Source organism: Solea solea, chromosome 19 (genome assembly GCF_958295425.1).
Source record: "Solea solea chromosome 19, fSolSol10.1, whole genome shotgun sequence".
NCBI lineage: Eukaryota > Metazoa > Chordata > Actinopteri > Pleuronectiformes > Soleidae > Solea > Solea solea.
The window spans coordinates 7,596,479-7,609,388 of NC_081152.1; the positions used below are offsets into that span (position 1 = coordinate 7,596,479).

The 12,910-nt window shown below is 39.3% G+C and overlaps 2 protein-coding genes across 3 annotated transcripts; both read left to right on the forward strand.

Annotated features, from left to right (window-relative positions):
* Positions 1-656: 656 nt before the first annotated feature.
* kyat1 (kynurenine aminotransferase 1) lies at positions 657-6,276 on the forward strand. 2 transcript variants are annotated; one of them, XM_058617284.1, is made up of 14 exons: positions 724-741; positions 862-885; positions 963-1,021; positions 1,996-2,143; positions 2,302-2,451; positions 2,546-2,632; positions 3,240-3,365; positions 3,946-4,066; positions 4,156-4,232; positions 4,315-4,404; positions 5,011-5,197; positions 5,418-5,494; positions 5,778-5,864; positions 5,961-6,276. In XM_058617284.1, the coding sequence occupies exons 3-14, from the start codon at positions 969-971 to the stop codon at positions 6,018-6,020; spliced, it is 1,263 nt and encodes a 420-aa protein (XP_058473267.1). In that variant the 5' UTR covers positions 724-741; positions 862-885; positions 963-968; the 3' UTR covers positions 6,021-6,276. The 2 variants fall into 2 exon arrangements, with proteins under 2 accessions (XP_058473266.1, XP_058473267.1); XM_058617283.1 differs by having other exon boundaries at positions 657-885.
* A 606-nt stretch (positions 6,277-6,882) lies between these two features.
* Positions 6,883-12,473, forward strand: LOC131446193 (kynurenine--oxoglutarate transaminase 1-like). The gene is made up of 14 exons (XM_058617285.1): positions 6,883-7,216; positions 7,670-7,693; positions 7,771-7,829; positions 8,489-8,636; positions 9,205-9,354; positions 9,449-9,535; positions 9,829-9,954; positions 10,263-10,383; positions 10,473-10,549; positions 10,632-10,721; positions 11,319-11,505; positions 11,761-11,837; positions 11,939-12,025; positions 12,125-12,473. The coding sequence occupies exons 3-14, from the start codon at positions 7,777-7,779 to the stop codon at positions 12,179-12,181; spliced, it is 1,260 nt and encodes a 419-aa protein (XP_058473268.1). The 5' UTR covers positions 6,883-7,216; positions 7,670-7,693; positions 7,771-7,776; the 3' UTR covers positions 12,182-12,473.
* Positions 12,474-12,910: the final 437 nt, after the last annotated feature.

Genomic DNA, 12,910 nt, shown 5'->3' on the forward strand with positions numbered 1-12,910 from the left:
AATAATAATAATAACATGTTTTATTTCTAAGTGCCTTTCAAACACATCCGGACATCAGAAATCCACGGCCGACTAAAAACATCTCGTTCGACTAAGATGACAACGACCACAACAACAAAAAAATGCACTTACTTGCACATCGCACTTATGAGTAGCACTTTATCGTTTGGCTTACTTGAAGCACTTACTTCTAGCTCTTGTTTGTACCCAAATGTTGAAATGCACTCTGCTAAATGACATGTAATGTAATGTCAAACACTCAAGGTCACTTTATATCTTAAATAAGAAGATAAACACACAAAACAGACAAATTATAAGGTTACGGAAAAAAGGACAAAATCAAACTAAAAGACTCAAAATGACCACAATAACACAACAGTAGCTACAAGGTACAGGAGTAGTACATGTATTTCAGCAGGTGATAAATAATACTATTTCTCTCTTGTGTAAATATTTGAATTATACGGTAGTTTCAAATCAGGTATTGAAGCAAGGATTTCAGACATAAAAGAACCCCCAAAGATGTGCCTTTGCTTTTACCACATAAATAAATCCCGCAATACAGCTTTAACAGCTGCGCGAGCTCCAGCTGACCAGTTTCTGACCGAGCCACTTTTGGGCAGGACACCGACAGTGTCGCTGTTGCTACTTTAAATATCTCGCCCCGCCCACCAGGAAGAACTCCGCAGATATGAAATCACGGATTATGTCTCTTTGTTTTTCCTCTGGCTCGTTAAAAAAGTAGAAAAGATCATGTTACAGTATCAGCATGTGGAGACACTGTCGCACTGAGACTGCCTTCATCCTTTGATGGGAATAATAATCCGATATCTGCCCGCTTGTTTGTTTTTATTCCGTCAGAGCACCGTTAGAAGACGGCACCAGGTGAGTGCAGCTCACTTGTGCCCCCAGCACATCAGCTACACAGTGATTAGACATTTAAAAAGCTGCTGTGGTTTCAGAACATCATGTCAAGACGACTTAATGCGCGCAGAACAGATGGCGTCGAGAAGAATGTATGGTGAGTATTTGTAATATTCACTTAAGCACTTCATCATTTTCATTAAGTCTATTGTTAGCGTTGATTGTTTGTTCTCTCAGAGTTTATTGCTGTCAAAGTCTGTCACACGAGGACTCAGTGTGTAATCTTAACATAACCCAGTGATTGGTGGGGCAATGGGGGTGGAGAGGGTCACAAAATGTGGCAATTCCTCCTTTAATAAGGCACAAATATGTGGAAAATAAAATAGTAAGTAAAAATTCACAATAATGAACAAACCACCTGCTTATACAGGATTATATAAGTCACTGTTCTGCATAGATACCGACTGATGTGGGTTTTTCTGTTATATGGCAGATTTTATGTTGTTTATGATAATTGTTTATGATAATGTTATGATAATACACACATTTACTAAGATAACACTTTTTTGCAATTTGCATTTCCTGTCTGCACTGTAGTACACTTATAAAGTACTAAAATATAGTAACTAAATATTAAACAAATATGTCATTAAAAACTATACTGTGTTTTAGGACACTTGGCAGTATTTATCTAGTCTCTGAAAACAAACTGTAAACTCAATAAGCACTAATCAGCAGATTACCTATAAACTGATACAGTTTAGTAAAATGTCACTCTGGGCTATTTCTGGTTCTGCGTCTCACTGATGATTTCAATACTGCAAATACTTCTTTAAATGACACATGGATAATTCAAGGCAAAAACCATACTGAATAATAAAATGACAACTGTTTCCCCCATATTTATGGATTTTAGTTTTTTCTTTAGTTTTGCATCACCTGTTAATCGTCTTACATGCAATGCTATCAAAACTAAATGGAAGCAATATTTTCCACAGTGCATACAGTTATTATTGTCGAGTGTTTATTTTACTTGCATTAAAATAAATAAAATTGTTCCTGCAGAGGCACAAATAGCTGTGAAGACGGGAGACAGTTTTCGTCATCATGTACTTGTTTTTGCACCCCCAGGGTGGAATTTTCTAAACTGGCTGCAGACTACGAAGCTGTGAACCTCGGACAAGGATTTCCAGACTTCTCACCACCTCCATTTATTCAGGAGGCGTTTTGTAAAGCAGTGAGTGGAGGACCATCCATGCACCAATACACTAGAGCCTTTGTAAGTGTGATTTACCCTGTTATTATTGTACTCTTTTGAACTGTCTTTGCATGCTGAATGTCACTGTTGTACACATTTTACATATATATCGCAATTTCTTACATAAAGCCCCTGAAACAGTGAGTTGCCTCACATTTTGCTATGATTGATGTTCTCAGGGCCACCCTCCTCTTGTAAAAAGTCTGGCTAAATTCTTCAGCAGGATTGTGGGACATGAGATTGATCCTTTTGAGGACATCCTGGTCACAGTAGGGGCGTATCAGGCACTCTTCTCTGCGTGTCAGGCTCTGGTTGATGAAGGAGATGAGGTATGAAGATCAGCAACCAGACAACAGACAACAATCACATACATGAGTGTTTAACATCTCAGAGAACAGAACTGAACAGAAATGTGTCTCTCAGGTGATCATCATCGAGCCGTTCTTTGACTGCTACCAGCCAATGGTGGTAATGGCTGGAGGCAAGGCAGTATATGTACCCCTGAGGCCGGTAAGTTGTTCATACACATTGAAAAAAAAAAAGAATACTTTTAAGGTAAATGCGTGAATTAAAGGTAACACTTTGTTTGAAAGAGGAATCACTGGTCGTCCAAAAGTCATTCAATCGGTAGCAAGTGGATCTGCAGTCTTCTCAAGGTCATTCACTTCTGAAAGTTTGATGTGAAACTCGGCTATGTACCCTCTGTTAAATGTGGACAGTGTGCACTGTCATAATTCCAGATGTTGGGCTGCCCCTGTGTCAAAAGAGGACATAGATGTACACATTTTGGACAGAGGACAGATGTTTTGAAGCTATCTCTCCATTTCTCAACAGAGGACGAGGTCTGCGACACTATCTATCTCCCATATACAATGAGGGGACCTTTACACTCTAATGACTATTGTTAACAACCTGGAGGTCTCCATAGTATTGCCATTACACAACTGCTATTGCACAACCAAATTTTCGAGGTCAGGTGGAGGGTTGATCAGAGCCACAAGGGACCAACCTGACCAAATGTGTCTAACATTTTATCATTTGGTTGAGAGGTGAAACACAAGAAATCTGCAAGTGCAGTTGCTACGGATTCACTGACTTGTGTCTTTCTCTTTTAAAGAAAAAGGAGAGCGGCACTGTCCTGTCAAGTGGAGACTGGGTTCTTTCCGCTGAGGAGCTGGCCAGCAAAATCACTCCACGCACAAAAGCCATTATTATCAACACTCCCAACAACCCGTTAGGAAAGGTAACACTGGTCTGTTTATGCCCTCTGCCTGTTTTTGTGCAAACTGTGTTTGCACAAAAACACACATCACCTGTGTAAAAAGGAGTGTTGTGGTACTTAAGAGAAGTGTGAAGAGCACTTTTTGTCAAGACTCTTTAGTCAAGACCACCACTGATGTGTATCATGATCGTGTGGATTGCTGGAAAACCTCTATCTTCAAATGCAGCCATAAGTGGTTAAGATGTTGGTTTTGTCTCGCTCTTGGTCCCTAAAAGTCTGGGTCGCTGATCAATCTGGTCTCATTTCTGACTTAACTAATCGTAAGTAGAGCTGAACGATACGGTCAAAAAATACTATTGCAATTAGTTTGACAGTTATTGCAATAAGAGTCAAAATTGGCACGATTGATGAATGAAAATGAAAGTTGTTGCACATCTGTCAACAAGTCATATTTTCCTGTCTGAATAGCAGGATTTTTGGGCCACTGAGTTCATGCAGCACAACAAAAATGCATCATAATGCTGTTTTAACACACATCTTAATCAAATACTTGATATTTACATGGTCTTGTGGTGATTGCATCCACACGTGTCATTTACAGGTTTACAAGACTCAAGAGCTCCAAGTGATCGCAGATCTGTGCATCAAACACGACTTGCTGTGCATTAGCGACGAGGTATACGAGTGGCTGACTTATGACGGAGCCAAGCACGTAAAGATAGGTGAGGCCATGTAAAGCTGGAGTTGAGCAACATGCTTCCACAGTGTCACAGTGTCATGAACATAATTATCTCTGGTGTGATACTGACAGCCAGCCTCCCTGGCATGTGGGATCGAACCATAACGATCGGCAGTGCTGGAAAGACTTTCAGTGCCACTGGATGGAAGGTAACACACAGTTACATTCTGGTTGATACTGTTGTGTGTCCTGCTTTACGACTTGTTGTTATGTTGGTGAATACCTTTTCAGGTGGGCTGGGCTATTGGCTCTGCACATGTCATGAAACACATAAAAAACATCCACCAGAACTCGGTTTACCACACTGCAACAGCTGCTCAGGTAAACACTTTATCCCTGTTGGAACATAATGTGGCCCCTGCATAAAAGCGCATCTCTTATCTTGAAGTTTTTTTGCTGTGCATTGCATTCTTGGCCATGGTTTCTATTTTATATTCTACCTTCAAAACCAGAGCATCCAAAAATACCAAATGTCTCTCACCTGTGGGGAAGAAGTGATGCACATAATATATCTTGCAAGAGTTTGAAGACACAGTGAGGAAACAGTACCTGAATATTATAGTTGTTGTTTTTTGTTAAACCGTTCACAAATAAATAGAAACACATATGATGAAAGCACAATCAACAGTAACAAATAATATAAACTTAAATGAGGTGAAACTGGAAAAGTACATTTTAAGTTTTGATTTAAAGGAAGCTTCTGACTCTATCACATTTCCTCTGGCAGGGAGAAATGAATGAATTAATGATTTTTACCTACACTCAAAACAGACGTATGGGGACCATGAGGTGTTATTAGTGTATTTTCACATTTTGGTTTATAAAAATAACTTCTTAATCTTAATTGTCATTCCATCTTCATTTACATGTGTGATTTACTCTTCTATGTCCCATATTAACCTGTTCCTCCATCCCCATCTGTAACAGGAGGCAGTAGCTCATGGATTTGACAGAGAGTATCAGCTGTTTGGGACTCCAGAGAGCTACTTCCAGCAGCTGCCTGACATTCTGCAACACAAGAGGAAGAAGCTGGCCTCGTTTCTGGAGAGTGTAGGTTTGCAGCCCATCATGCCAGAGGGAGGCTATTTTATGATCACAGACATCTCCTCTGTCAGTGAGTGTCAAAACAACTTCACTTTTTATCATTAGAACAATCAGTCGCCCCCGACCCAGTTTCAGGTTATTAGTTTCACCAAAGTCAAGGTGTGAACGTTGATCCTTGTTGGAAGAGAGTTCAGTACAGCCGAGTGTTACATTCTAGATTGCTTTTTCCGTATATTCAAACGTTTTGAACTGTAATCATATTTTCCTGCTTTTTCCTGTTTTATTAACAGAGGTGGACATCAACGACGAAAGCACTAAGGATGAAGCCTATGATTTCAGATTTGTGAAGTGGCTCATTAAAGAAAAGGTAAAGACACGTAGTAAAAGAACAGTGAATAAAATCAATGTGACTATAAAAACTTAGATCATCTTCCTTGAGAAACAAAGCTGACGTGAGCCGGTGAACATCGAGTGGTGGATGTTTACATTCGAGGGTGATCCCGTCACCTGCTAATAGTTTGCAACCTTCTAGAGTCATGTATGATCTTTTCATATGTTTCAAAACTGACGTTTGTTTTTCACGTTTGGTGAAGAATTTCGAATGTCCTGCCCCTGAATTTTCCTTCACAGTTTGTCCTTTTCTTCTGCAGGGTTTAGCAACAATCCCCGTCTCTGCTTTCTACAGTCCAGAGCACAGCAAGGAGTTTGACAAGTACATCAGATTCTGCTTTGTCAAGGTAGATTCACGCTAGTTCACTGAAATGAAAAGGACCCAAACCCCGTTTACTCTTTGTTAGACTCTCTCAAACACACTCACTGTCTTTGCCTAACAGGAAGACTCCACCCTGGAAGCAGCAGCGGACATCTTGAAGAAATGGAGTAAAGGACAATAAAATCCATTCAGATCTCATCGAGCTACTTAAAATGACTTGGTCTGAATGATGATTTAAGTCAACATCCTAATTTCCAAGATTATGTCCACACATTAGCTGTGAATAACACTCAGATTTTCATGTGCAGGGATTTTGTGCTGAGAAATGTGAATGAAATATTTCCCTTTTTGTTTTTGTTAGATTTTGTCTATTTAAACTGTGCGTTGCATTGTAACTGCAGTGATACGGTTAAATAATAAAAAACATTATGAAGGTGCTCACTTGTGTTCATTCACTGTGTTGTTTTTACATCAGGGAGATGTGTATATTTTGAGGGGCTTTAACGTCAGTAAAACAACAAGAGTAAACTCACTGACAATATAAACATTGCGTCAGTAGGTGTTTTATTTCTTGATAGATTTAGGGTATAAAGGAATGAATCGTCACATGGACTAGCAGGTTCAGTAGGAGAACTTTTAAAGGTGTTATATAGGTGGAATAATTATCACTTATTTTTTTCTGTATTACAAAAACAATTTTCCACCTACTTGCTGTTTAATGTTGGCGATATTTCGTATTTTAGAAAGTAAACAATATTTATATGTACATATATGAATTAAGCTACTTCTTAGTGGCCCAGCCTGCGGTTCCTGAAGAAATAACAAGAGAAACAGTTTTCACTGTCCCTCAGGGATTCCTACATCAATTCCCACAGTAGTCTGATAGGTTTGATAGCGGTGTTAGTTCTTTTGTTTTCTCTTTAAGGCACTTCGAGATGCTTGTGGGTTTGTTAAATATTGTTGTATGATGACGCCTTTACTCTAGGGCTTTTATTGTGAAACTCACTTGTTGTGATTTGTCACTTCCCCCGGAAATGTGTTGTTCTCCTATGTTGAAGCGATTGCAAGATCTGGCTAGTGGATGTTCACTCCACCTGAATGTTACACTTACAAAGATAAATAAATATGCGAGTTGGTTAAAGATAATTCTTGTCTATTCCTACACGCAAGATGAAGATTGCGCACCCTGCTTAACAGGGTTGTATATGACGTTATGTTCATCTTTTTTCACAGATAAACAAATGCTAATATCGTGCACCTTTTTGAGTTCAAGCACTTTGAGTTGCACCTGAGATGACAAACACGTTTATTTGTAATAAATGTTACAGCTAATACTGGGCACTTATTTTGACGCACGTTGTGGCGTGTGAAGCACAGGTATGAAACAAAATATTGAGTTTGTAATTGAATAGTCCTGCCTTGGTGTGTCGCTGTTAGCTTATAGTTGCAGTCTGAAACGTGTGGCACGCGGTTCAGTGTCTTATAGCATATTTATTTTTGTTTTATTTCTCCTCACACGATAATATAACGTCTGTTTTACATGCTTTTATTTGTCCTTCACAGCAGTATGAGAGGAGAGCTGACAATTAAAAAAAAGAAAAGACACAGTCGTGGTTAAAACAACCTCCCCCATTGTTTGTAGAGGAGATTATGTCGTATGTATTTGACGTTCCAGTGTCAACATGTAGAGTATGAGACACTGTTGGTGTTTTAAATATAAGTAGCGTGTGTGGAAATACTGTCAGTCGTGGAGAGTCGCACTGAGACTGAGTTCATCCTTTTCATGGGAATAACAATCTGAACTCTGGCCGCTTGTTTTTATTTCGTCAGAGCGCCGTGAGAAGCCACCGCCAGGTGAGTGCAGCTCACTTGTGACCACAGCACATCAGCTGCACAGTAATTGTACATTTAAAAGGCTTCTTTGGTTTCAGAACATCATGTCAAGACAACTTAATGCGCGCAGAACAGATGGCGTCGAGAAGAATGTATGGTGAGTATTTGTAATATTCACTTCAGCACTTCATCACGTTCCCGTTCATTGAGTCTAACACTCTGTGCTTTGTTCGTTCTCTTGGAGTTTATTGCTGTCAAAGTCTGTCACACGAGGATTCAGTGTGTCATCCTAACCTCATAATAAAAACTCAAAATAATTAACAAGTTATCTGGTACAGGATTATATACAGTATTATATAACTCACTGTTCTGCATAGAGATCGATTGATGTGCGTTTTTTTTCCTGTAATGTGAATGTAACAGTTTAATAATTACAAGTGATACAGAAAGGTGCTAAAATGGCCATTTATTGAACACTTATGCGCACTGTCGTCCACTTTTCAAGTGTTTCAAAACTATAGTAACTATATTTTTTCAATGCTGCAGATATTTCTTTACAGTGAATATGAACAATTCATAAAAGCACTTGCACAAACCAAACAATTGACCAAGGTTTATTCATCAAAACACGAAAAACACTATTTTTTAACTTAGTTTTCCACCAAAACTATGGAAACAATATTACAATTCAATTAAATGAAATGAATTGTACCTGCTGAGGCATAAATACTGTAGCTGTGAAGACAGGAGACTGATGATCACTGATGATTCTAAACAGCACCACAGTGTTTGAGCAGCTGTATTTTGCGCCACCAGGGTGGAATTTTCTAAACTGGCTGCAGACTACAAAGCTGTGAACCTCGGACAAGGATTCCCGGACTTCTCACCACCTCCATTTATTCAGGAGGCGTTTTGTAAAGCAGTGAGTGGAGGACCATCCATGCACCAATACACTCGAGCCTTTGTAAGTGTTTAACACGAGGACATGTGGATGTACGTGTGACAATGAAAAATGGTTACTTAAATCCCAGATGCACATTAATGCAGAGCTGCACTTATACCTGGCGTTACTCTGTGTTCATGCACATACTGTATATAACTGAACTGGCCCACTGTCTCTTTTATTTTTCTTCAAATCAAAACTTTATGGTTAATCTTTCATGTGCCAGTAACAGGTGGGGATTGAAAGCGTGTCAACTGTGCACAGCAGTAGAGAATTATCAAGTGACTGTTAAAACATTTATCTATAAATGCAAAGAACGTCTGTCTATTTATAAAAATAAAGAATGTGTAGAATGTGTGTGTTTGTGCATGAACATAATGTAACACCGGGTATAAGCAGCTTATTAATTATGTATTTTTGGCAACCTGCTCTCACCAAGCCCCTGTATTGTTTTGAACTGTCTTTGCATGCTAAATGTCACTGTTGTACACATTTTACATATATCACAATTTCTCGCATAAAGCCCCTGAAGGTAATTTTATCAAACTGTGAGAGTCGCCTCACATTTTGCTATGATTGATGTCCTCAGGGCCACCCTCCTCTTGTAAAAAGTCTGGCTAAATTCTTCAGCAGGATTGTGGGACATGAGATTGATCCTTTTGAGGACATCCTGGTCACAGTAGGGGCGTATCAGGCACTCTTCTCTGCGTGTCAGGCTCTGGTTGATGAAGGGGATGAGGTATGAAGATCAGCAACCAGACAACAGACAACAATCACATACATGTGTGTTTAACATCTCAGAGAACAGAACTGAACAGAAATGTGTCTCTCAGGTGATCATCATCGAGCCGTTCTTTGACTGCTACCAGCCAATGGTGGTAATGGCTGGAGGCAAGGCAGTATATGTACCCCTGAGGCCGGTAAGATGTTCATACACGTTGAAAGAAATATGAATACTTTGAAAGTAAATGCATGAATTAAAGGTTACACTTGAAAGTTTAAAAGAGGATTCACTAGTCATCCAAAAGCCAGTCAATCGGTAGCAAGTGGATCTGTGGTCTTGAGATTTGCTCACACAGATTCCTGCGAACGTTCCATACTGAAGAAACCTCTTGCAAGCCCAGTTGCTACCGATTCACTGACTTGTGGATAACTGTGATCTAGATGAATGAGAATCAACACAGGCTTCTCTTTTGTGTCTTTCCTTTTAAAGAAAAAGGAGAGCGGTGCTGTCCTGTCAAGTGGAGACTGGGTTCTTTCTGCTAAGGAGCTGGCCAGCAAAATCACTCCACGCACAAAAGCCATCATTATCAACACTCCCAACAACCCGTTAGGAAAGGTAACATATTGGTAAAACACAATGTTTTTTCACTGACAACAGCTGCAACCACTCTCTGCCTCCTTTTACACAGAGTGAACTAATGTTCATGGAGATGAGGTGAAGCTGTGTTTCACATGAAGTCTGCTGCCAAACCTCAAAATGAACTTGCCTATTCACATCGGAGTACACAGCCTATGGCTCTAGCCTTGGTCTCCATACTTTGCTGAATGTTGTATTCAGTCTTGTAAATGTGACATAAATATTCACAGCATCAATTGAGGTTGTGCATAGTCCCAGACATAAGCACTCACACGTGTCATTTACAGGTTTACAAGACTGAAGAGCTCCAAATGATCGCAGATCTGTGCATCAAACACGACTTGCTGTGCATTAGCGACGAGGTATACGAGTGGCTGACTTATGACGGAGCCAAGCACGTAAAGATAGGTGAGGCCATGTAAAGCTGGAGTTGAGCAACATGCTTCCACAGTGTCACAGTGTCATGAACATAATTATCTCTGGTGTGATACTGACAGCCAGCCTCCCTGGCATGTGGGATCGAACCATAACGATCGGCAGTGCTGGAAAGACTTTCAGTGCCACTGGATGGAAGGTAACACACAGTTACATTCTGGTTGATACTGTTGTGTGTCCTGCTTTACGACTTGTTGTTATGTTGGTGAATACCTTTTCAGGTGGGCTGGGCTATTGGCTCTGCACATGTCATGAAACACATGAAAACCATCCACCAGAACACGGTTTTTGACTGTGCAACAGCTGCTCAGGTAAACACTTTAACCTCGACAATGAAGAAAGTGAGTCTTGTGAGAATTTGAAGACACAGTGAGGAAAAAGCAACCGAGGACCCGTTTTGACAGAAACGGCACGAAGCGTAAACAATCTTTTTCACAAGTTCCCTGTGAAGACGCCATCGTTTCAGGAAGTATCTCCTTCCACACGGAACCCCCTGAGATGATTCAAAACACTGTAGTACAAACACAGTAAATAATTGAACACACAAATAATATAAACTTAAATTAGGTGAAATCTGGAAAAGTACATATCAAGATTAGATTTAAAGGCAGGGAGAAATTAATGAATTAGTTAGAATTTTTGCACACACACACAACAACCAGTGAGAGTGAATTTGTCCTCTGCACACAACCCATCCCATCCAGTGACCTTCCAGTTATGGGCCCAATTCCTTTCCTCTTGGCCTTGGAATTAATGATCAGAACAGACATATAGGGGACCATGAGTGGGATTAAGTGGATTTTCACATTTTTTCTCTTACAAAAATTGTCATTTCATCTTCATTTACACGTGTGATTTACTCTTCTATGTCCCATATTAACCTGTTCCTCCATCCCCATCTGTAACAGGAGGCAGTAGCTCATGGATTTGACAGAGAGTATGAGCTGTTTGGGACTCCAGAGAGCTACTTCCAGCAGCTGCCTGACATTCTGCAACACAAGAGGAAGAAGCTGGCCTTGTGTCTGGAGAGTGTAGGTTTGCAGCCCATCATGCCAGAGGGAGGCTATTTTATGATCGTAGACATCTCCTCTGTCAGTGAGTATCATACAACTTGACTTAAAACAATAGATTTTAATAGATAGATAGAATTTCTCAGCCACTCAGGTCATATTCATCTTCAGGAGTTAGCTGTGGGCAACTGGACTTGCTTGAGTTAAGATGAAGATGTTTCAGCTCCCATCTAAGAGTCCTCTTCAGTTCTGACTAACAGTTGGAACAATCCAGGTAAATAGCCTCTGTGATAATGAACTATAATAATATTTACCTTCTTTTCTCCTTTTTTATTAACAGAGATGGACATCAATGACGAAAGCACCAAGGATGAAGCCTATGATTTCAGATTTGTGAAATGGCTCACTAAAGAAAAGGTAAAGACACATATAAAAGGAATAGTGAATAAAATCAACGGACTTTCAAATCTCATCCTGTCCCTGAATTTTCCTTCACAGTTTGTCCTTTTCTTCTGCAGGGTTTAGCAACAATCCCTGTCTCTGCTTTCTACAGTCCAGAGCACAGCAAGGAGTTTGACAAGTACATCAGATTCTGCTTTGTCAAGGTAAATTCATGCTAGTTTACTGAAATGAAAAAGACCCAAACCTCTGTTTGTCTTTGTCAGACTCTCTTTAAAACACTCACTGTCCTGTTTGTCCAACAGGAAGACTCCACCCTGGACGCAGCAGCGGACATTTTGAGAAAATCGTCCATGATGTGAAACATCACCCATCCATTCAGATCTTAACAAGCTACTTAAAAGTACTTGACTTGGTCTGACTAATGAGTTCAGTCATCATCCTAATTTCCAAGAGTATGTCCCCACATTAGCTGTATTACAGTCCTTATATTGTGAATAACACTCACAAAAAAAAAAAATATATAAAAATATTTCTGTGATTTTTCCCTTTTCGTTTGTTGATTTTGTCTATTTAAACTGTGTATAATAAATGTGTTGTTTTTGGGGTTTCATGTGAGTGAAACAATAAGAGTAAACTCTATGACAATATAAACATTGAGTCATGTGTTTTATTGATAGATTTAGGGTAAAAAGAAATAAATCATCATATGGACTAGCAGGTTCAGTAGAACTTTTAAAGGTGTTTGATTCTTGGAATATTCATCACTATTTGTGTATTACAAATGCACAATCTTCAGTCTGCATGCTCTTTAATACTCATGATATTTTGTATTTAAAAGATTAAACAATATTTATATATACATATATTAATTAAGCTAGTTTAAAGCTGAAAGTTCCTATGTTTCATTAGATATTCCTTTTTAAATGCTTGTGCATTACATTAACTCAGTGGTCTCAACCTCACGGCCCCCTACACTTATTTTAAAATGAAAATAAATAGGTTATTTTGTTGTGAACTCCATCAAAACAAACACTTTTATTTTGAAATGGTGTGCAATAGCGTCCTAAATATTTTTAATTGCAACACCA

Coding starts and splice junctions, on each gene's coding strand:
- kyat1 (XM_058617283.1), top strand. CDS start 811: ATGGGAATAATAATCCGATATCTGCCCGCTTGTTTGTTTTTATTCCGT. Junction 886..962: donor CCGTTAGAAGACGGCACCAG/GTGAGTGCAGCT, acceptor CTGTGGTTTCAG/AACATCATGTCAAGACGACT. Junction 5,198..5,417: donor CACAGACATCTCCTCTGTCA/GTGAGTGTCAAA, acceptor TTTTATTAACAG/AGGTGGACATCAACGACGAA.
- LOC131446193 (XM_058617285.1), top strand. CDS start 7,777: ATGTCAAGACAACTTAATGCGCGCAGAACAGATGGCGTCGAGAAGAAT. Junction 8,637..9,204: donor ACCAATACACTCGAGCCTTT/GTAAGTGTTTAA, acceptor TGATGTCCTCAG/GGCCACCCTCCTCTTGTAAA. Junction 10,550..10,631: donor TCAGTGCCACTGGATGGAAG/GTAACACACAGT, acceptor ATACCTTTTCAG/GTGGGCTGGGCTATTGGCTC.